General features: G+C 49.3%; 1 protein-coding gene across 2 annotated transcripts in view; it reads right to left on the reverse strand.

Annotated features, from left to right (window-relative positions):
* The window catches only part of MEIS1 (Meis homeobox 1), a 110,049-nt gene extending 88,247 nt beyond the window's left edge, over nucleotides 1-21,802 (reverse strand). For both annotated transcript variants that reach the window (XM_075708477.1, XM_075708478.1), the window contains exons 1-6: nucleotides 21,724-21,802; nucleotides 19,772-19,998; nucleotides 17,966-18,107; nucleotides 17,387-17,437; nucleotides 16,504-16,554; nucleotides 14,944-15,090 (exon numbers count right to left, since the gene is read on the reverse strand). In XM_075708477.1, coding sequence (XP_075564592.1) covers nucleotides 14,944-15,090; nucleotides 16,504-16,554; nucleotides 17,387-17,437; nucleotides 17,966-18,107; nucleotides 19,772-19,998; nucleotides 21,724-21,735 — 630 coding nt within the window. In that variant the 5' untranslated portion in view covers nucleotides 21,736-21,802. The remainder of the gene's footprint in view (nucleotides 1-14,943; nucleotides 15,091-16,503; nucleotides 16,555-17,386; nucleotides 17,438-17,965; nucleotides 18,108-19,771; nucleotides 19,999-21,723) is intronic.
* Nucleotides 21,803-23,457: the final 1,655 nt, after the last annotated feature.

Raw genomic sequence — 23,457 nt, forward strand, 5'->3', positions numbered from 1 at the left:
TGTTTGAAATGTTCTTCAGGTTTTTCTTAACTCCTCCCTTTTAAAAACCTTCCCCCAGTCCTCTTGAGGATAGTGACCCACCATGTTAGGAAATACTTGTGCTCACTACAGGCACGAACTTGAAGCGAAAAGGGAGCTGCTTCATAAAGTCATCATAAAGTCATCACATCCATCTCATACGAACTTAACCCATCTTTTTAGCAAGGGTTCACTTTTTGCATAGCTTATCCCTCTGGTTGTTGGCTATACGGATGTCCCCAACCTCACTTGGGCAAAACATTCAATACAGCTGCTCAATACCTTAAGTGTATAATCCATAGTACCAATGCTGAAGCTAGAGCTACATGAGAGACGGACACGGTCTTTGCAGCCCACAAGCCTTATCCCACTTCATTTCTGGAGGGCATGGCTAGTAATAATCCCCAGGTAGCCTGGTCCCCATCCAGCTTAAAAGAAAGTTTTTTAATTCTCTTAATTGGGAAGAAAACCTTGAAAAATACAAAATGGTAAGCAGGACTAAAAATATACTTTGATAACGTTAAAAATATAATGCCGTGTTATTTCCTAGATTCCACAGGCATACATTGTTTATTCCAATCTCTGTCAAGTGCAGACTTTTGGGGACCATGAAATCCACAGTCATGACTACCCTGATTTTCTGAGAGGACCCACTCACGGCTTTGCTATGGGGCTAACCAAGGCTGCCAGCCGGCAGCCAGCAATCCCACCTCCCAGCCTGCCAAAGCCACGTGGGGACATCACGCGCAATACAACCAAAACCAAGGGGGTTAGAATAAATGGTAAGTGCAGAAACCTCAAAATGCTGCAAAACCGATGCTTTTTGCTGCCAATAACTCTTCCGTAATCTGTTTCGTGTGACTTTCATTCAGAGGTTGAGTTATTTTTAACAGAGCAACAACAAAGGCACAAACATCAGGTTCAGAGGGAAAAGAGGTGCTCCAAGTCTACAGAAATAAGGTCGTGGAAACGACAGACAGGCAGTAACTCCGCCTGCAATTAAGTAGCACAGCGAGGGCGACTCTTGCACAGATGGAAACCTTTGCAGCGTTGGAGATGGCAGGGCCCGTCGAACTAAGAAATTCTGCATGGAAGTCTCGGCTCTGACCTGGATTCCCTTCCTAGCCCCAGAAAAGTCGTAAGCTTTCTATCTTTAGTTTCCCCTTATTTCAAATGAGGGTAAGGCTCTTTGACTCTTCGCAGCTGCAGAGGAAAAATAAGATATACGCTGTCTTTGTGCATGCAACATAGGACAGTTTCTGAGACAAATAAATAAAAGGAAATGAGAGTGGGTCTCAATGCAAATACCATAGAGGATGGAAAACTGGAAAAAACCAGGACTTTTGCCAAGGAACACAAGGCCAGGATTTCACCTGAAGGGACCAGGGTCACAACTAACATTGCACATCGCAAAGATCATCAAACCAACATCCACCAAACGACGCCAGCTCTCTCCATTAGCCCTGCTACCACGATTCATTGCTGAACCTACCCAGGTTCAGAGAAGGAGCTAACATCTTCACGCAGCGTAACACCAGCTGTGTACCCAGGTAGGTATCTCTAACACAGCAGAGCTTTCCGATCCACCCCGTACCCTCAGAGTACGGAGAAGCAGTATGGCAGGAAAGGGCCTAAAAGTCCTAAACAGGCTGAATGGAAAAGAAAACACGAGTGCTAAAGAACAGGGTCATAGTGCTTTCCAAAGGAAAAAGAATAATTAGAAGCAGCAAGCATAAACCACAAAAAATAAAGGAGAATGAAATGGAGATCATCAGACTGGGTGGGACATAAAGACGAAAAGGAAGGGGAAAAAGCACCGCTCTTCTTTTCCAGGAGGCACCACAGCCCCATCAGTTCTGCAGGGGCAAGACTTTAAAAAAAAAAAACACCTTTGCGTGCACACGGTGGCGTGTGTTCACAACTAGGCAGAGACCCCCCGGCCTGGGCTGTGTTCTGCTGGAAGTGCAGTCCCACCACCTTCTGCACATGCTGAAATCAAACGTGCTGTGCTTGGGGAACCATCTCCAAAGTCCCTCTGTGAGGGATAGGATGGGGAGATGGACTTTTCTGTCTGAGAGAGGACTCTGGAGCCACCCAAAACCACCTCTGGCAACAAGGAAAGCAACCTTCTTTCGGGCAGCAGCAGGTTTAGACCTCAGAGTTTGCTTCTTGCGTTGCTGGTTGCTGCACGTGGTAGCTGTGATGGACACCCATGAAGCCTGAGCAGCAATGGTCTCAATCACAGTGTGCCCTCCGTTCCTCATTTTTTTTTAATCTCAGCTCAACAGGAAACACCACCTGCCCAGCCAGGTTAAGCAAGCCAGCTGATGGTGATGCAGGGTTGTTGTGTCCCTCACAACAAACATTGACTAGTACTTTCTATTTAGAGCAATCCCGCATTGTAAACCCGTCTCCTCCCTTTGATAAGAGCCGTATCGCTAGATAGCATTAATCCCCGTCCCTTCCTCGACACAAGGAAACGCAGCTTCGCAGTCAGGGTAGATAAAATCACTGCTCCACGCAGAGTTTTTTAAAGTCTAATATCATGCAGAAACACACACAAAGTCGGCCCCAAATGACACCGCTACCTCCTGAAGGCCGGTGCGCAAGGCCTTGAGGTGTGTTAGTCCTCCTTGGCTCCTACTGAATTTAATAGGACTGGAGTATTTTCCATGTCTTTCTAGACCAGGAAAAAGGCCTTCAGAGACAAATAAGAGTTTCCTGTTCAATATTTCATGTAATGAATCCTCCAAAGGTGTAAACAGGAAAAATGCCTCGCCACTTAGCCAGAAAATGAGCACCGTCCTTTCCTTTTATTGCGTTTACACGTTAAAAGTAATTTAGAAGGGGATCTGCCAGATGCCCAGGTCCGACTGAGGCGGCGCGGGCCCTCAGATGGCTGGCTGAGGTCCCAAACCCGACCTGCCTGGGCAGATTTGGGGTGAGAGGGAGTCCTCAACCTCTCCCATCCCTCTCCGTCCCACCCTACCAGGGGCCCAGCAGGCAGCCTCGGCAGAAGTCGGTGTTTTGGAGACATCTGCACTTCGCCCTGAACATCTGGGCTCAGGCAAGCAGCAAGGGTTTACTTACAGAAAAAACACATCTCTAAGCGTTCCCCTTTCAGATTTTTGGGGGTAGTATCTTTTGGGAAGACAAAATGAACCTGTCGGGGCATCCGCTGCAAATTTTTGTACATGCGCTTAAATGCAGGCTCCGACTTTCAGCGTCCTAGCGGCCCAACCGGGCCTTCTTGGGGAGGGAAGGCACAAGCACAGCCCTCGCTCTGCAACAGCCATACTTCATTTCAGCTCCATCGCAAGCAAAAACGCCGAGCGTATGTCACAACTATCAAATGGTCTTTTTAGCTAACTGACAACAGACGCCATTCGGAGTCAGCGTATTTTGATTACGGCGCATTGTTAGCAGGATTCAAGAGCCTGCTCGCCTTGCAGTGTTGTTCAACACTAAAATTAAATTGCGGTATAATTAGCTTCGCTCCAGCTACACCTTTCCGTCTGAATGGATGCGATACCTGCAAAGGCTGCGCGGGGTATAAAATGTGTTCCTGATTATAAAGCGTTTGCTTAATCTCGAGGGCGCCGCCTTGTTTTTTAAGGCTCTCTGCAAGTCACGCACTCTGGTATGTGCTGCCCGTTATCTCCAGAAGGCTTAAAACTGGAATCCCCGTGATTCACATTTTCCAACGCTCATGGCCAAACCCTTCCACAGATCAGCTCCTCCACTTTCTACCATTTCACAACAAGCCGAATCTGCAGCGAGGCAGAAGCGGCCAAGCGGCCTGGCTCTACGAGCCACACGCCAGCGAGCTGGTGGCCACAAAACACAGCGAGCCTGGGCCGCGGGAGCCGGAGCACGGCGAGCTCCAGGGGTGGTTCGCCAGGCTGAGGCGGCCGTGGCTCCCCAACGCCTCCACCCGCTCATTGAGGGATGGCTTGGAAGCACGTCTGGCTGCCAGAGTCACCCGAAAAAGTTGGGCTGAGAGGTCCCTGTGGCCTCGCTGTGCCTCCCGGGGAGGTTTTGGAGTACCCAGCGGGGCTCGTAGCAGCGCAGGGCTCACGGCATGGCCCCACGTGGACCTGCACCTTGGGACAGACAGACCTCGGGACGGGCACACCATCTGCCACCCTGCAAATGTTTCCAGTCAGCCCCACGGCTCTGCTGCTTCTGCGGAAGTTACTGGCAGCACTGCTACTTACTCCATCCAGTATTTAAGTGTATCCCCTCCCTCCTTTAAATACACTTTAAAAGTGGTAATTATGTGGAAGATAGCAGAAGGGGCCAAAAACAAAGCACAAAGCCACCAAAAGCAACTTTCACCGTCAGCCTTTCGAGTCAGCATAGTGCTTTCCCGTGACACCAAACAGAAATGTTTTGCTTTCTTTACACTATTTTCTTTAAACTATCAACAGAGTGAAATAATTAATTACTTTAACGTATCACTTCTTATTCTTATATATCTCCTATACCTTGCTATCACTATACGATATATAAATTAAGGCATCAACCCTACCTGATGACAAGGGAGAAGTAGAAAATCTCAGCTCATGAGCAACTAATCGTCTCACCCCAAAACCTCAGCAACAGACCTGGGAAGAGCATTCCCCACCCCTGCCCTTCCAGCATCGCTGTATCGCTTCTCACCCAAAGGATCTCTCAAACGCTTCTCACTGCGGACCAAGCCCCGGTTCGACGCACACACGTGCCTTTAAGAACAAAATTAATCCTCCCTGCACATACTTGTCACTTGCATACCCTCGCTCTGGCTTTAAGGAGAAACAGTAATAAAAAAAAGAGATCCCTCAGAGGGGTTATACGAATGTAGCAAGATGCGTTCGTATGAACCATACTTTTTCTACAAAGCCATGCCACAAAGTACTGCCACGGGCCTCACGGACATGGGAAAAGCACAACGATGCTCCCCTAGTAGGTGGAAGCCACGCTAGTAAAACTGGTTTGTGCAGCAGGGAGGAGGGCCAGGAGCCTCCTGGGGTAACACAGCTGCAAAATCCACCGGGCAGAGAGGAGCAAAGGAGGGAACGGCTCAAGCACGGCGGCCACGCTGCCTCCGATGTGCATGGGCAGCGTGCTCCGGGTGTCTCTTCCTGAGCATCCACGCAAACACTGGGCACCTCATCCCGAGCATCCCTGCAAAGAGCGGGCAGCGCCGGGAAGCTGCCTGCTGCCGACTCGCCCATGTGCTTCAAAGGCTTTTCTCCCTGCCACCATCATCCTCCTGCCGCGGTGATGCCCAGTGGCGTCACTCAGCCGCAGAGCCCCTGTTTTGTGTCAAGTGCCGCCCAAAAAGCATGCATGAACACAAGCAAGGAGAGCGCACAGTTGTGACTTCAAACGACCTCGCAGTGACATGGCTGTACCCATCAAACACAGCCGTGCCCGGGACACAGCAGAACTACTCCCCCATAACACTGCACAACAGTACGCAAGAGAAATTTTATAAATTACAAGCCACAAGGACACTCCCCTCATCAAAAAATCTGGCCAACCCTACCTAAGCAAGGTACCTCCGTGGTGCACGGGTGAGTCGAGGAGCTCGGGGGCCAAGGCCCCCGTGACACGGCGCATCCCTGTGCCTGCACCCCGAGGAGCAGCGAGGTCCTTGGCACTGGCTCAAGCCTAAAACCAAAGTGCCACCTACTGAGGCTACAGCATTTGTGTCCTCCCGGGAGGGCTTCTAGCAAGGGGCTGGCCACGGTTCATACTTAGCTTGACGGACTAATCCAAGTCTCGGCAAGCAGTCACCGTGCGTGCGAGAGTATGCGCCTCAGATTGCCGCCGGGCATCGTCAAGCAGGTGATGTCCCACCTGAGACCAGGGACATCTCCGCACACCCCAGCCCAACGCGATGGGTAGCCCATGGACAGCCAAGCGAGGGGTCAAGACTTCCACGTCCACGGATAAACCACAGCTTACGGTGACAGCGCTTGCCCTGGTTCAGTGCAGGGTAAAACACCAATGGGACAAAACTACTTGTGTGCCAGGCTTCAGACGTTGTTTCTCCCATTTCTATTCGCACTGACGGCCGTAGCCCTGCACCCCCGCAAACGGGACAGACAAAGCCACGGAATTTTAAATCTGCTCTTCCCCTCTCTTCCCGAGAGCTACGCAGCCTTAAATGGAGCTATTTAAAGCCAGCGTTAAAAACACCAGTGATGATGTATTCCATGATCTGACCTTCTCCGAAACAACAAAACCGGACCAAAACCTAAAGACCAAATGAATGAAAATTACAACGTGAAGTTTGCATTCCCTGGACATATGCCAGCTGCAAGAATCTTAGACTACATCAATGCAGCTTTCCGAATTTTAAATACAATAATTTTCTGTATTAAGGACCTAGTAACCCTAATGGAGGCATAATTAGGCATTGATGCCATGCCCATATGAGAGAAGCTTGAAAAACTTAAATAAACTGTGAATGGCAGGATTAATACCGCAGCTTTTCATTTTGTACAGCTGTTTGAATACAGTACACTGCCTGTGATGGCATCAGCTGTTGCTTTACTCTTGGTCAGTATTTCTGAAGTTAAAACAGGCAGTTCTTTTACGCAAATGAAGAATTACCCCTCTTATTGTTGGCCTGTTTATTTCAGCAAAGAGGGTCTGGATGCATATTTGCTTTACACTAAAAAAAAAAAAAAAAAGAAAAAGAAAAAGCAAAAGCCAAACTGCAAATAAAATTAGCTGGCCAAATTCAAAGCCTGGTGACGCTAATAAGAGAATTTTAATTTACTGCAATGGCCCTTCAGGACGGAGGAGTAAGTAATGCAGTTTTGGAGATCATCTGCACAAGTGGGAATATCATATAGATGCCTGGAGAGTCCTTGAGAAAATAGCTCACCTCGGCCCTGATTGAAGAGGAAAGACAATACTTTGGTGAAATAGAATTCTGTATTTCTAGGAAAGGCTCCAATAGCAAATTGCTTACTAATGCAGGAAGCCTTGTAAATTTTATTATGAATGGAACGGGCAACGGCAGGAGTGTGACACGGCACAGCATTTGCACACACGGCTTAGCCAGTAAAAAGTAAATAAATAGGTTACTTATAAGCTCTAGAAGACACCCGAAAATACCTCTAACAAAAACTCAAGCTCAGTGAACTCCAAGCAAGAATATAAAACAGCTTCCAAAACTATCTTACCGCTATTTTTTTTGCCGGGTAAATTAGTTCTCCTACAAGTTAAATTTTCAGTCCTTGGTTTTATCAGTGGATGTGGAAGAAACTACCTACCCAGGGAGCGCGTCAGGACAGCAAACCACCATTGCAAAATAAAACGCTCAGGTTACTGGGAGGAGGACTGATACCAGGGGGAGCCTAATGCCATATTCACGTGGGAAATGCGACCCCCAAACCACAGCCCTCCCCGGACGGCGTGCAGGCAGCTCTGCCCCTGCCTCATAGCCCGGCTGAGCCCTTGTCCGTGCCACCTCGGCTGAATCCAGTCCCAAATCCCTAGCACCGTAAAGCTTTCCGATTTTTTTTCCTAGGCAGCGTTCAAAGCAGTATCGCTCTTGAGCTGCAGGAGCAGAACGAGAGGAGGGTGCGGAGCCCGCCTGCTCCCTGCAGCCCCGGACGGGGCGACGACGAACGCCAGCGTTTAAGTGCCGCTGCGGAGATGAATATGCCTAATGAAAAGCTTACCGAAAGCTCACGGGGAGCCCGCGCCTGGCTGGCCGAACCTCTCCAGAGCGGCGGGCACGAGGCCGCCAGGACGCTCGGGAAAGACGAATTAACGAAAAGTTAATGTGGATGTTCTCATTCAAAAGAAAAGTGGCCTACTCCAAAGGGGATTAGGCTAAAGTGAACTAAGGCCACTTTACTTCTGAATGAGAGCATCCACACAATAGTGCAATGCACTTTAACTAATGCACTTTAATTTTACACCCAATCAATTTGTCTTACCTCTCCTGAGTGTCCTTGTGTGGACAAACCCAGAGATTCATCGAGTTTTGAGGCCAGGCAGGAACCATTAGATCAACCCATCTCGCTCCCCGCGCGTTATGGGCCATTGGCTTTCACAGTTATCCCTTTATTGATCCCCAAAACTCATGGATGACTAACATATAACCTCTGACGGGGAAAAAAAAAACCAAAAAAACATTTCTTCAATGGGGCGCCTGGCCTGGATTTGAAGACACTTGCAAAACAAGAAGCCATCATGACTTTCGGCAGCCTGTCCCACCACAGGCAAAAGTAAGAACAGCCAAATTTGAGCACAAATCCATTTTTTTCCATCCTACATTCCCCATGCCCCGCAAGTTAGCAAGGAAATGGCAGCCCCTGTATTACAACTTTTAAATCTCTTTTTTTTTTTTTTTTTTAAATTGCAAACAGGCCCTTTGCTTTCAGGACAAACTCAAGATTTTTTTTAAATTCACCTTGCCAACATTTAAATTTTCAACATTTGCCCAGACATCTACCGATGAATCTCAAACCCCCTTTTCCAAAAGCCAATAAACCCCAGAAACCACTCACCACCTGCGCTATCACCTTTGGTATGCACAACGACCCACGTAAGCCTGAAATCTCCGCACTGCTCTTCACCTCTTGAATATATACGTCCAAAAAAAATAAATGAAGCCGCGACGGCAACAACCAGCGAAGCAGCTCGACGTGTTGAGCCTGCGGAGGCGATGGGGATCCCCTGCGCCAGCAACCCCCTTGCTAACAGAGGCCAGACCCCTGCCACCGCCGCAGAGGGGCTGAAGCTTTCCAGGGATCTCACCTAAATTAAGAAGAGGAGTCCCGAGGACACCGGACTGCAGGGATTCTGCTCTCACCTGCGCTCTGAGGCTGGGTTACATCTCTTTTTTTTTTTTTTTCCTTTTGAAGGTAGTAAAAGGGAAAAGGCAATCACGCTAAGCACACCAAAGAAGAGCTGAACCAACAGCCAGCCAGTTGCCTGTAAGTCACGTTACAGAATATCAGCAGTGGGTGAGACGCAGGGCCGTTAATCAGGGACAGAAGTACACTCAAACAAGGCAAAACGCAAAATGTGCGCTCTGTTAGAGTTCCCCTCTGCAAATATTGCTGCGACTGCAGGAAAAAAACCCAAATATAAACACTAATTGCAAAAATCGCTGCGCGAGTCAAAGCCTGCTCCGAGCAACCGAGCATCAAGAGAGGGAGGTAACACGGCGAGGACACGAGGTGACACCGCAGTGCACCCCGGTCTCTCCTTCTCCCACACAACCCCCACCAGGAAACAATTCCAGAAACCTTCAAAAATTTTCACGACCAGAAACAACCCTCCTCCTCCTTTTCTTAAATTTGTTTAGATTACACAAGTCATCTCCTAACTGCACGCTCATGTGACCAAAAAAATCCCCAAACGCCGAAATGCAAAACAACAACAACAACAGATTCCCTAATTTAAAGAAGCTGTGTTGGATATTCGCTGCTTTTTCAAGCAGTATTTATCAGCACGACCTACGCTTATTAATCTTGATTGAGTGCGATATAATCTGGGTTGTTTTTTTTTTTTGAAGTGCTAACATTGCCCACTCCGGGCTGCAGTAACCCTTCCACATGCAGAGCCCCTTACCTTTATTGCTACCTGCGGACGAAAAGCCAGGGAAGACTCAAACCCTCAGCCGCAAAGGTTAAATTTAAGGTAAAACTCATTTTTTCACAACTTCCTCGCAAACCTCCAAGCTGCCGCGAAATAACAAGCCGTGGTCCCTAACGCAAAGACGCCGTGAGCTCCCGCTTGCCGGAATGCCTCGGGATACGCTCGCAAATGTTGAGGACGACTTCCAGGGTTACCTGGGGTTTAAACTCAGCTCTGTCTGGCTTGATATTGAAAAGGATGCAAAAAATTAGGAAATTAAATTATCCTTTGCAACAAAAGGTAACTTCAGTTTGAAAAACTTTACGTGGCGGTCAGGCCTGAGCATGCAACTTAAGGAAGGCGGCGAATATTACACCCAGCTGTAAGAACAGCTACGTTTGGGCTCTTGAACGATTTTCTAAAAACTCCAAAAACCAACAGAGATTCTTGAATTGAAATCAAATCATAAATTAAAGAAAATATACTCAATCGCACTTCTACTTAACAATACATTTACTTGCTTAAAGAAACGGAGAGCAAAGCAAACCTTATTTTGCTAATACAATTTCAGCCATGGTGTTTCAGATGATAACAGGTCCAGAATACAAATTAACGTGTTCTATCTTTCTATTAAATATTCTGCCAAACTCGGGCACGGTAACAGCTCCTAAATATCACAGCAAAACAAAATTACCCCAAAAAAAACCAAAAAGGAGTCACTGGCTCAAGCTGGCATAAAGTCAGAAGAAGCAAATTAGATTTCAAGTCTTTTAAACGTTATTTTATTGGTCCTCCTCAGAGCCCTACTTGGCTGTAACTTTTTTATTATGCAGAAATGAGTTCTACCTTGCACTCTCTGCACTGCATCTATTATGTTGATGCCTGTTCCTCCAATACGGGGGTACAAATACTGAAGGCAGCAATACTCTTAATACACTTAAAACCATCCACGGTTCGCAAATATCTGCGAAGAAGTCCCCAAGTAAAATATGAAGTATTTCTCAGTAATTTTTATCCCCGCTGAGGCATTATTTTTGTATTGGCCGCAAGGTATAGCTAATATATTTGAAGTATTTGGGAAAGTTAGTCTAGGCATAACTGGTCGATGCTCTAAACAACCCATCCACCTTCACATATGCCATATATCGCATTCCAGTTTACGATTCTTTCTTCGTAAAGACTACATTTTAAGCAATTTTTCCATTTTAAAAAAAGCTGCTGTCTATCCGCATTGTGTTTAGAGAAACTCTGCAACTGCGCGCATTAAAAAAAATCTATTGCAACATAAATAGAAGTGTTGCTTTATTATATACATATATATATATGATATACTATCAGCCAAGAAGGGCCATCTAAAACGCCACAGTTGCAAACATTTAAGACTGTAACAAAAATGACTGAGACTCTAGTATCAGTTTACTATCCTTCAACAATTTCCCTGACAGTGGAGTCAAATAATGTTGAATTATGGACCTTCTTACAGGAAGTCTTATTTCATGTTCATTTTTTGATCATTTCCCTCCTAGTCCCTATAGGAATTTGGCTCTTTGCCGATTTGTCTTTAAAAGTTTCCGCGCACGTAACTGGCTTGTGCATTATTAAATTATAATTTTTGTCAAGTAATACTACTGTGGATTTGCTCAACAAGTTTATTTTACGTAACAAAATACTGGTTTGTCTCTAATAAAAACCTATCTTAGCCTGCTAACGCACTTCATTTAAACGTGGTGGCTACTTTATACCATGTTTTCCTTAAAGGGCTTTCTAAAGGCTTTCCATAGTCACGCTCTTGCACGGGAATTTCACAGTTCGCACGAGAGCACCTGGGTGCCCAGGTGACGTGGCTTCAAGAAAACAGCCCCACGGTAATAGTTTAGGATTACCTAAGAAACTGAATTTCTGCTATCTGACTACAGACAGTCTTTGGGGTTTGGTTTTGTTTTTTTTTTTTAATTGGAGGGAGTTTTCCCAACCGCATCACGCAACAGCTGTGTTTTAAATCTTTCCGGGCCCTGACAAACATTTGAAAATTTAAACATGCAAATGTTTGAAAAGCTAATGATTAAAAAAGGTTTATTTTGAAACTTTGAGGATGGGCGCAATCCTTCAGCTAGGCTTTTTAAAGTCCCGGGGCCTGGTCGCTCTCGAGTTCAATTATCCCCAGCAAAAAATCCCAAACTCCTGCCTTGTACTTCTGGAGCTGCAATGGTAAACAAGAACTCTGCAGGTCCCACCCTGGCAGGCAGCGGGGTCGTGCCCGTGGGAGAAGGATGCTATTTTAGTGACCTATTGCCACTGAGCTAGTTAAATCACTGAACAATGGTTAGCGTTATGGGGCTTTACTTTGCAAAATGTAGCATTAGTGTCGTTGCTTTCCATTAACCGGGGGGACTTGAAGGCACTGGCACTGAGGGGCCTAGAAGGAAAGAATAAATAAGGGGAAACCAATAAATTTAAAAAAAAACCCCAAAACCAAAAAACTACACAACTGTTAACTGTAACCTTTACTACCACAATATAAGAAAATGTGATTAAATCCGTAATAAAAGCTTTTTACATACTTACTCTTTTGCTACTCTCAACAGCACAACCGCGAGCCGGCCGAGGGATGGATGGACGCACGCACAGCCCGGCCGAGGGACGGACGGACGGACAGCCCAGCCGAGGGACAGACAGACAGACAGCCCGGCCGAGGGACGGACGGACGGACAGCCCGGCCGAGGGACGGACGGACAGACAGCCCGGCCGAGGGACGGACGGACGGACGGACAGCCCGGCCCCGCTCCCCGCCGCCCGGCCCTGCGCACCCGCGCTGCCCAGGGCCGCGCAGCCATAAACGCGCACCGCGGAGGGACATCCTAATTAGCCGCCCCAGCGACAAGCACTCAGCACCTTATGATTTACTCATCAGGGCCCAGACACCGCCGGCCTCGCCGGGGCCGCGCTGGGCACCGGAGTCTACCGGGGCGGCGGGCGGGCGCGCATCCCCCGGTAACCCCGTCCCGCGTCCCCCCCCGCCTCCGCGCAACCTCCGCGGGTTTTATCCGCCGCCTCGTCGGCCGGGAGAGCGGTGGGGAAACCAAAAATAAAACCCCAAAGCAGCGCCTTTTTGCGCCTTTTCCCTCCGATGGGGAAAAAGCAAAGCCCCGCTCCCCGCGCAGCTCCGCGGAGGGGTAGGGGCGGCGGGGCTGCTGGCCGCCCCCCCTGCCCGGCGAGGAGCCGGGGCACCCCGGGCAGGCCGGCGGGGCACCCCGGGGAGGCCACCGGGCCCCGCCGAGGTGCCGGGGCCGAGCCCCGCGCAGCGGGAGAGGGGCCGGCGCCGGGCGCGCAATGTCCGCGCTCCTGGCGAAAAGGGGGGGGAGGGGGGGCACACACGACACCCCCCCCGCCCCCCACCAACCCCCAAACTATAGCTTCATTTCTTTAGCTTTCACTTTAATAAAATAATGATTCGTTGGGAAAATGGGGTATAAATCTTCATTTTGGAGGCAATTAAAGTGTTGATTTCATTCGTGCCCCTGAGCGATTCTTGTAATTTGCTCAAATAGCTTTATGTACCCAGCACTCCAGAGCTTTTAGAAACCCATTTTCTAGTTAGACTTGTTGGATTACAATTTTTATTCAACAGCAGCGAGCCGAGCTTCCCTCAGCTCGACCCTCGCTGTAGGGCTCCCCTCGCCTAAAGGCGTTGTGCGGGGCCGCCGCTCCCCCGGAGCATCCTCCCCGGGCCCCCGGAGCATCCTCCCCGGCCCCCCGGAGCATCCTCCCCGGGCCCGGCCCGCCGGGCACCTCCCTGCCGCACCGCCCTCCGCCCGCCCCGCAAAGCTTTTCCCCTTCGCAGCAAAATTGGGGAGGGGAAAAAAGAAAAAAAAAAAAACCAAAAACCCACCAAAACCAACCAACCCCACCCAACCCACCACATATGTGCACATAAACCCCTTTTACAAAAGTTCATGCCTTCCTTCAAGCCTGCCTCCCCCTGTCACGGCACTACCAGCAGCCCGATAGCCTTTGGCAGATAGGAGAAAATATTTCAGATACTGCCCACGCTGCAATGCAACGCACCTTTATGTCGGTAATCTATAAAATAACTCCTGGCTGACAGTGCTGGTGATAATGGCACAGCGGCTGAGGAAACTCTTGTCTGCTTGACTGCGCCTTGCTTGAACAAAAGGAAACCTCCAGAGTCGGGAGCTGATTGCTCCTAAGACTGTATTTACGAAGCTGATCATAAAGAAGAAAACTTGGGGGTTTTAGTCGGGGATTTTTTTTTTTTTTTTTTTTTGTCCAGGGTCCCCTCTCTCGCAGCCAAAGCGCTGCTACCCCTCTGTTGAGAGAAAGCAAGCCGACCGGGAAAACCCCGCAGTTTTACCCAACTCGAAAAAAAAGCCAAATCTCAGCCACTTCCATCACCTAGGAGCTTAGTTTAGCTCTGGGCACCTCCTGAATTAGCCCCAAAAGCTCCCATTAAAAGGCAAGAATCCCAGCCTGAGCCCAGCGGAGGGGAGAGACACGGGAGGAGGGGAGGGGAGAGGGGAAAGCCAGCTTTCCCAAGTCATCCCTGTTTCCCACATCGGCTGCAGCCGGCATTAAGGCTTGAACCATCCCAGACAAAACCTGGACACCGTCAAAGCCACGCAAGGCTTTGCTGGCTTGGTTTTGGGGTTTGGGTTGGGTTTTTTTGTTTGGTTGATTTTTTTAAGAAAGGGGTTGAAAACTTGAAAGATCAAGGAAAATAATTTAAAACCTGGGTCCCGTTTTATTTTCTCCTTTTTTTTTTTTTCTATTAAGTAAAATAAAATGGGCGCGTTTGCAGCAGGCAGGCGTGCACAAAGCAATGTTCACTGAAGTCTAAAAGCATTCGGCCAAGGAAAACTGACAAGACGGACTAATGAACCGTAGAGACGGGAAGAAAATAGCCAGTATTTGCTAGATTTCAAACCCTCTCTGTCTTCCCCGGACCACCTATCTCGGATTTTATTATTATTTTGGTAAACGGCTCCAGCCATTCCTTTCCTAAGCCACCAAGAAGCCAGCGATTCACGGATACCACTTCTATTATTGTAAAGGGTAAATAAAATAAAGACAAAAATTAAAAGCGACAAGAAACAGGTCGAGTTTGCAGGCGATGCTTTTACAAGCTCATCTCGCCAGGTCGAATCTGGGAGCAAGCCTTAATGAAGCAATAATAGCCACATTATTCAAAAATTTTCATTTCGATGGAAATTTATCTAAAAGGGACTTAATCATATGCAAATAATAAAAGGAGGCGTAGTGACCCAGCGAGCGATCTGCATACAAATTTCAGCGTGTGCGGCGTTGGCGAGATCATACCTGATCTGTTAGATTTGCTGATCTTGTTATGTCTTCACTGTCCGATTTTGATCCGCCCTCTCTATCGTCTATGACCAAATCGATAGGCATTTTTCCTTTCAAACAGCTAATATACCGGTGGCAGAAATTGTCACATAATTCGTGTACCTACATTATGACAGAGGTTAAAAAAAAAAAAAAGGGGGAAAAAAAAAAAAAGAGGAAAAAGAAAAAAAAAGGGAGGGGGGGGGAAGAAAATATAATCAGGAATACGTAAGTACAATTGACAAGTGCAACCAGTCTCCCCCCTTCACCCCTGTGACATCAAAAGTCCTAAATAGGGGAAACACACTGCAATTATCCCCCCGAGACCTCTAGACGCATCCAGAATTAGGAATAACTTTCTTTTCTCGCAAAATAGAGATATCCCAGAAAATTGACAGTGACAAGATGATTCACAGGCTACAACATATTCAACACCCGTGTTAAATTCATCTGCTCCCGGAGCTGTGGCCATTAGAGAGGTGACCTGCATGGGTGACATTTAAGGTAAACTATTTAATTTCATCCAGTTATTTCATCATAAACCCTTTCCAAAGGGGTATGAGGACAGAAAAAAGGATTAAAAAAAAAAAAAAATCCCGATGCACTGGGCTGAAATACATTATAGGCCTCCGTGCCCTGAAATCCCCAGTTGCTCCGATAGACTCGTACCTGGGCCGCCTCTATTAATGGGCAGATTTTAACACATTTTGGGTAGAGCGAGAACAACCTGCCAGTTACGGTTAGATAAAGTGGCTGAGGCTCCCGAGAAACTTTTCAACTATTTAAAAACCTCTCAAAATGTTTATTTTTAGGAGAAAGGGAATTCTCTTCTAGGCCAGCTATCAATGACACGTAAAAAATCCTCAGGAAACCAGAGCGCACTTCCAATTTAATGTGAGCTCGGATGACACCGCCTTCTTAGAAATTAGCATTCTCCCTCCTAAGATTTCTAAAATAGCCAGTAAAAAACCCCCTGCATTTAGGCTGCAATCTCTTTCTTCTGCTCGGAGGTGTACAATATTCCCAGGAACAAGAGACAGACACAACTATCAACTCTGCTTTGTCTCTGCAAAATGTTACAGGACAATCCGTGCCCTGAGCCTGACCTGCAGATGGCTCTTAAAAAAAAAAAAAAAAAAAAAAAAAAAATTTCCCCATTCCAACTAACTGCAACCCAAGTCCCTCACCACCACCAAGAAAGAATAAAATAATTTTTAAAAAGGAAAAAAAAAAAAAAAAATCACAATTTCAGGGGCTTGGCTGAACCAACCATTTCGAGTCTCATCTGCGGCACCACAGAACTGCAACTATTTATACAAAGCCAGCAAAGTATTACAATGAACACAAGGCCTGGGCGTTTGAGAGCCCGGTTTTAGAGGCTGAAATTGTAATTAAACTGCGAAGAGAAATGGACGCCAAGATTGGTCTTGACACTAATTACCAGAAAGAAAGACATTTATGCAAATTTACCAGAAGCCTGAACTTCAGCAGTACTGAAACAGAGGAGGAAGAAAGAGAGCGAGAGACAAAAATTACCTTCTCTAATTCCAACAGATGAAACCTTAATACTTGTATGGCTTGAATCATCTGCAAAGATACAAACAACACGAGTATTTATCTCATTCCTGGATTTGGGGATATTTCCCACAGCCACCCCTGCCGCACTTTGTAGCTTGACTTTTCTCTAGTAGTAAATAAAAAGTTGTTTTGATTTATGGCAATAACACTAAAACTTAATAGCGGTGGCTTTGTGCGCTGTTTAACGAGAAGCGATCTAGAGTTAACCAAGAAAAAAAAAAATCCCTATTGCAACGAAACAACTAAATTATACGGATCATAAACATTTCTTTAAAAAAAAAAAAAAAACCCCTCTAAACACCATCGCTGGCTCCTCGCTTTACGAAAGCAGGAGCAAGACTCCTACAGAGGAGGCAAAATATTTGTTTATCCTTAAGGGGGGGGGGGGGGGGGGGAAAGAAAGAAAGAGAGAAAAGACCTCATTTTCCGTGAGTTAGCGGACGGTGCATCTCCAGCCACAGCAATCCTCTACGTTTCCCATCGAGCTGCTTAAAAGGTGCGTGGAGGGGCTGGCTACAGCGTGGATAAATCCACGCTCCTCTTGGGCAGGCGAGCTCGCCATCAAGCCCGCAAGCTCCCCTTTGGATGGGGCTTGCTTTATGTGCCTCCTAATGGGATTTTTTTCACTTCCACGCAATTACCGCACCGTATTTATTTGCAAGTATAAAAATCAGCGTAATAATTAAAAAAATAATAATCCACGTGAGAAATTTTCAATTTACCACCACCAAACCACCTCTCCAGAAGACACAGAAGTAAAAAAAAAAAAAAAATAAATGGGAAGGGAAGGGAGGGTGGTGGGGTGGGGGTGGGGAGAGGAAGAAGTGTTGTTAACTCTTACCAAGTTATCCAGTTCAGGATTAGAGGAAAAGAGGGGTTTCTCTGCTCGGATCTAAATATAAGAAAGGGGAGGAAAGGGGGGAAAAAAAAATAATAAAAAAGACTTGAAATATGGAAGCAGAAAAAGCAGACGTTATTATTTCTTGCTTCATTACACTGTCGGGTCCATTATGCAACCTTTCGTGCAAAGCCCTGACTGCTGGATTTAGTACATCAGCCAAACACTTGAACAAGTGAATCAAATACACCGAAAAATACCTATGGAGCTTCCCGGGCAGAGCCCCGGCCCGGCTCCTGGGAGCCGCGCAGCGAAACTCCGCGCCTGGGCACCGACCGCTCCCATGAATTCATTTCTTTAGGGGGGTGGTAAATGCCGAGATTGCCCGATTTTATTTTTTTTTTTTGGTTGGTTGGGGTGGGGGTGGTTGGTTGGGTTTTTTTTTTTTTTGCCTCTTGCATTAAGAGAGGGGGGAGGGGGAAACGCGCATCTTTATCTCAACAGAGACTTGTTTTTCTCGTTACGAATTTTTTTTTTTTTTCCTCTTTTTCCCTTTTACTGTTTCAACCCGGTTTTGCTGACCTGTTTGGCGAACACTGCTATGTCTTCATTGAAAGACTCAGAGGAGCAAACATCGCCTCCCGCTACCCCGGGCTCCCTGGGCGTGCATGTAGCTAATTCACATTTCTCAAAAATCAGTGCTAAAAGAGGGAACAGGGGGTGTCTGAAAGAAAATACAATAGTCACACACACAGAGGGGAAAAAAAAAAAATATCATAACGCAACAACAAAAAACCAAAAAATCCCCAAACACAACAATAGTTAGTCCCGCAGCAGCGTGCGTGGGGAGGGGGGCACCCACCGAGGGGGGCTCCGGCACCCCCCGCCGCCTCCCGCAGCGCCCCGGCCCCTTCCCGCAGCCGGCCGGCCGGGAGCCCCGCATCTCCCCGGCCTTTCGGCGTTATCTGGCCGCAGATATTGTTAATACAACCTTAGGACAAGCTAAGAATAAAACCCAAGCCGGTTCCAGCAGCCATTTTGAATTAACTTTCCTTGTCTTTAGGAAAAAAAAGTAATAAGAAATTAAGATTTCTGGACGTACACTTCTGCCTTTCATGCTTTTAATTCCCATTTTCGGCTGGAGGACTTGCTGGGAGCGAAGGGGAGGAAAAAAAAACCCCACAACCCACCCAGAAAAAAAAAAAAAAAAACCACCAAAAAGAAGCAACCCCCATGCAAATCAAAAAATAAAAAAAGCCCCCCAAAGCCACCCCCCGACAGCCAGCGCCAAAGCAAAGCGGAGCTCAGCGGCAGGCGCTGCCCAGCCGGGCTCCCGCCCGCCGCCCCCCGGGCTCCGCAGCCCGGCCCGCGGGGGAACCAGGTGCTTTTTGGGCTCTCCCAGCTTTAAAAGCCTCCCCGGGAGAAAGGCTGCGTGTGCATCTGGCTCCCTCGGCCGTTTAATAATTTAAATAAATAAAGAAGCGTGGGCACACACACACGTATATATATGTATAACAGGGAGGGTTTTTTTTTTTTTTTCCCCTCCCCAGGGCTTCATACTTGGTTTTTTTTTTTGGGGGGGGGGATACCGTACACCGCCGAGTTTTAGCCAACCCTACGGATTTCTGATGAACCGATGAAGAAACCGAACGGCGTGATTGGTTTTTTTTTTTTCTTTCCCCCCCTACTTCTCCCCACTGTTTGGAGAGCGATTTTAAAAGGCTCTTCAACTTCCCTTCGAACTCAAGCCGGGCAGATGCATTCTAACAGCATCTGCCGCCCAACGCAACCCATCCGCTCTCCATCGCGACGGCCTAGAAACCGCTTTGCAAGTTGCCACACTGGGAAGCATTCAATGCTGTCGGATAAAAAGTTTTTTTAAAAAAAAAAAAAAATTAAAAATTCAAAGGGGAAAAAAAAAAAAAAAAGAAGTGAGAGAGTTGGAAGAAGCGGCTCTTGCGTTTTCTCTTTCATAGCGCAAGGAGAGAGGAAGGAGGCAGAAAGTTGGGCAAAGCGCTCCAAACTCTCCCAGCTCCCAAACTCCGTGCGGAGATTTACCGCCCGGCGCAGGTTGTACCCTGGGAATATTCTTTTCCTCCTCCTCCTCCTCCTCCTCCTCCCCGCGGTGATGCTTGCAGCCCCTCCAGCAAGCTCCGGCTCCTATTTTCCGGAGCCCCCGCGGCTCCCCGCGCCAGGGGGGACCCCAGCCCTCTCTCCCCCCTTTTTTAAAAGAATTCGAAGCGCAGCAGCAGAGCGTTGAGGACGCGGCCCGTTCTCCGCGCAGCGCGCCCCGGGCCGCCCTTCCCCACCCCGCGCAGGGGCAGCCCGGCGCAGCCCCCTCCTCTCCCCGCCCTCCCCGCGCAGGTTGCGCGGCCGCGCAGCCCCTACCCGTAGATGGCATCTTTATCTCTCTTGAGGGCGTCGTTGACGGAGGCGCCCATGGCGGGGGGCATGGCGTTGGCGTGGGCGGCGTGCGGGTACTGGTGCGAGTGGAGCGGCGGCCCGTGGTTGAGGTGGTGGACGGGCTGCATGGGGCGGGCGCCGTGGGGGTCCCCGTACATGGTGGTGGGGATGCCCACCCCCTCCATGCCGCCGTAGTGGGGCAGCTCGTCGTACTGCGGGGCACAGAGAGCACAGAGAGGCGTCAGGGACCCGGGGGGGGGGGGGGGGGGGGGCAGCGCCCCCGGCAGCAGCCCCGCTCCCGTGTGTCCCCCACCCCCCCACCCGGCACAAGCCGCTCCCCCCCCCCCCGGGCGAAGCCGCTGTCCCCCCCCTCCCCGGGCTCCGCGCCGCCGGTTCTCCCCCCGCTGCTCCCCGCCGCCGCGCTGCCGGCCCCGGGGAGGGAAACGCAGCCCCGGGCCGGGGAGCAGCAAGGGCTGGGCTGGGCTGCTCCGGCCCGGCTGCCCGCACCACCCGAAATCCCCTCACTCCGGGGCGTAGGAGCAATAATTAATAATAATTTAAAAAAAAAAAGACCCCCACCATCAAAAAGGGGAGGGGGAAAAAAAAAAAAAAAAAAAACCAACCCATTCCCCAAACCCCCCTCGTGAATGGAAGCGGGTCACGAAGCCTCCCTCCGCTAAACTTTTCCCGCTGTGCAGAAGTCAGGTACCTAACCCAGCGAGGATGCAAAAAGTTCAGCGGCGGCAAGAAGAAGGAGGAGGGGGAGAGGGAAGAAGAAAAAAAAAAAAAAAAAAAAAAAAAAAGCAGCAGCGATATTTGGGGGTTTCCAGCAATTCCACGCGAACGCACTTTTAAAGCCGAAAGGCTGGAAACGTTTGCCCGGGCTCTCGGGATTTTGGGAATGCCTTCTTTTTTTTAAGGGTTTTCTTTGTTAAAGATTAAGGAGCGAAAGCTAACGCGGTTCCCAGGCAGCGGGGGAAACGGCCACTTTTCATCTATTAAAAGCGAAGGTGTGAATAAACACTTTTAAAGATCCCTGACACTTGCTTGGACCGAAAGAGTAAAAGGCAAGTTGTCAGCAGAGGAACTTTCTTTCCCAACCAGCACTCGGAGGGGCGGCAGGCAAATTAGGCAAGAAAACTTCTTTCCAGGGCTTTTCCCCTTCCCCAAATCCCTGCTCACCCGACTCCGGCTGATTTTTTTTTTTTTTTTTTCTTTTCCCCCACAAAACTTCAATTTAGGAGGTAGTTGGAAGAAAAAAAAAAAAGGGGGATCGCATCCAAAACAGAAACAACAATACACATGGCAGTGCATGCTGGTAACCTCTAATTCAAATTAAAGTGACTTTCTTTTAAAAAGAGCTTTTTTCTTTTTTTTTTTATTTTTTTGCCCATTGCACTGCACCTTTTGTAACTGAATATAAAAAAGGGAGGGGGGGGGGGGGAGGAGGAAAAAAAAGAAAAAAAAAAAAAAGTTGTGTTTACTCCCAGCTAGAAGTTATCTTCCGAAAGTGAAGCGGTATATCATCACTAACACAGCAAAACGCTCAGAGACATGCACACATTCAAATATTTCAAGCACTGGTGACTTTAAAAAAGACATTGGTAGGACTAGAGCTACAAAACCAACAAATACAGAGGCTCGGACATATTCACTTACATGCCCGCATGTCATTAATGTATAGAAAGCTTGCCTTTTCCATGAGAGATCCGGGATGGGGAGTTAAAGAATCAAGAAAATATCAATATATACAGCTTTTAAGCCTACAAGTACAACTGAGAAATCCTCCCGCTCCAGGACACCGCTTTGTGCCCCTGCTCCAAAGAGGAGGGGGGGGGAAAAAAAGAAGAAAAGAAACTTTTTTCGCAGCGTCTCTGTCAGCCACGTTTCAATATTATTTCACATTTGAAATCCATTTTTTTTTTTTTAATACGTACCCTTTGCGCCATCGGCCTGCTTGCTCCCTTCCTACTTCAACTTCTAATATATCCTCTTTAAGGCCAGTGTGAAAAGAAAGAAACGCGAAGTTCCCCCCCCTCACCCCCCCAAAAAAATGCAAAAATCCCTTAGCGTCGCCAGCAATGAAAGCAATCGAGTAAAATCTTCGGCTTGCTGGATCTCAGCGAAGCGATACGGTAACTCAGCATTAAAAAAGGAGGCAAAAAAAAAAATTAGAAGAAAAAAAAATCAACTCTCCCTCCTTCCTTCCTTTTTCTTTCTTTCTTTCCTCTCTCCCTGTCTCTCTCTGTCTCTCTCTCCCCTCTCGTTTCCAAGACAGCAGCGGGGCGAAAGCAAATATCCTTTCCCCAAATCAGGGTGGCTTTTTTTTTTTTTTTTTTTTTTTTTTTTTAAAGTGCCCCTCAAACCCAACTACCAAGTCTCATGGCTTTTTGCCACTCCGGCTGTCAATCACAGGCGAGGTTGTCAAGGTGGTGAATGACTGATGATGATCCGCTGCGTGTGCTCCCACCGCGCAGGACACCTCAAATGTTAATTTTCGAGCGCGCTCAGCCAAAAAAAAAAAAAAAAAAAAAAAATTTATAAAAAAAAAAAATTAAAAATCGAGGGAGGAGGAGAAGGAGGAAGAGGAGGGGGAAAAATTAAAAATTAAAAAGGCTCGCTAACGCGCCGGCTCTCCTTTTATTATGGTTATTATGATGATGATGATGATGATGGGGGGGGTTTTTTCGCTCCTCCTCGGATCGCTCCTAATTCCTCGCCGGCGCCGGCTCGCTCTGCCCCTGCGCGGCCGCCGGGCGAGGCTGGCGGAGGCGGAGGCGGGCCGGGCGCGGGCGCGGGTGCCGGGCGGAGCGCCGCGCCGAGCGGGGCGGGCGCGGGGAGGAAGGAAGGGCAGCGGGGAGGGGGGCGGGAGGGGAAGGGAGGAGGGGGGGGGGGGGAGGCGCGGCGCTGCCGCCGCCGCGGGCCGCGGGATGCCGGGCGTCCGCCGCCGCCACCGCCGCCGCGGCGAGCGCAGCGCAGCGCCGGGCTGGAGCAGACTGCGGGAACCCGGAAGTAGTGGTGGCCATAACAGGTCGCGTCTTACACAATGCGCTGGGCGGCAGCAACTCCGCCACCGGCGCAGGGGGGCGCGCCGCCCGCCCCGCGCCCGCGCAGCGCCGCGCCCCCGCGGGGAGGGGGGGGGGGGAGTGCGTGGGTACGCCGCCCCCTCCCGCCCCTGCCCTCCGCTCCCCCGCCCCGGCCGGTGTGTCCACGCCACGCTCCCCACGGGTGGGTGCGGGGACGCTGGCGTCCCCTTTGTCTGCCGCCGCCCCGCTCCGCGCCCGCGCAGCGCCCCGGGGCCGGCGCCGCCGCCCTCCCTCCCGCCCCTCCCTCCCCGCCGGCTCCCCCCGCGGCCGCCGGCCGAGTGAGCTCACCCGGCCCCCGGCCGCCGCCGCCGCGCCGCCGACGTCCAATCAGCGCCGCGCCGCCCCGCGCCGCGCCCTCATTGGTCCGGGCGGGAAGCGGGGCTCGGACCGGCGCGACGCGGGGGGGGGGGGGGGGAGCGCGCCGGGGCGCCCCGGCGCGCTCCCCCCCCTCCCCCGGCTATTCCGCTCCCGTCCAAAAATACACCCGTCCCTCCCCGCAGTCCCGACCCCACCGCATCCCCTACCCGGGGAGGGGAAGAGGGAGAACCCCCCGGTAGCCCGGTGCAGCGGTCCCCGAGTGAGCTG

Source organism: Pelecanus crispus, chromosome 3, assembly GCF_030463565.1.
Source record: "Pelecanus crispus isolate bPelCri1 chromosome 3, bPelCri1.pri, whole genome shotgun sequence".
Taxonomy (NCBI): Eukaryota; Metazoa; Chordata; class Aves; order Pelecaniformes; family Pelecanidae; genus Pelecanus; species Pelecanus crispus.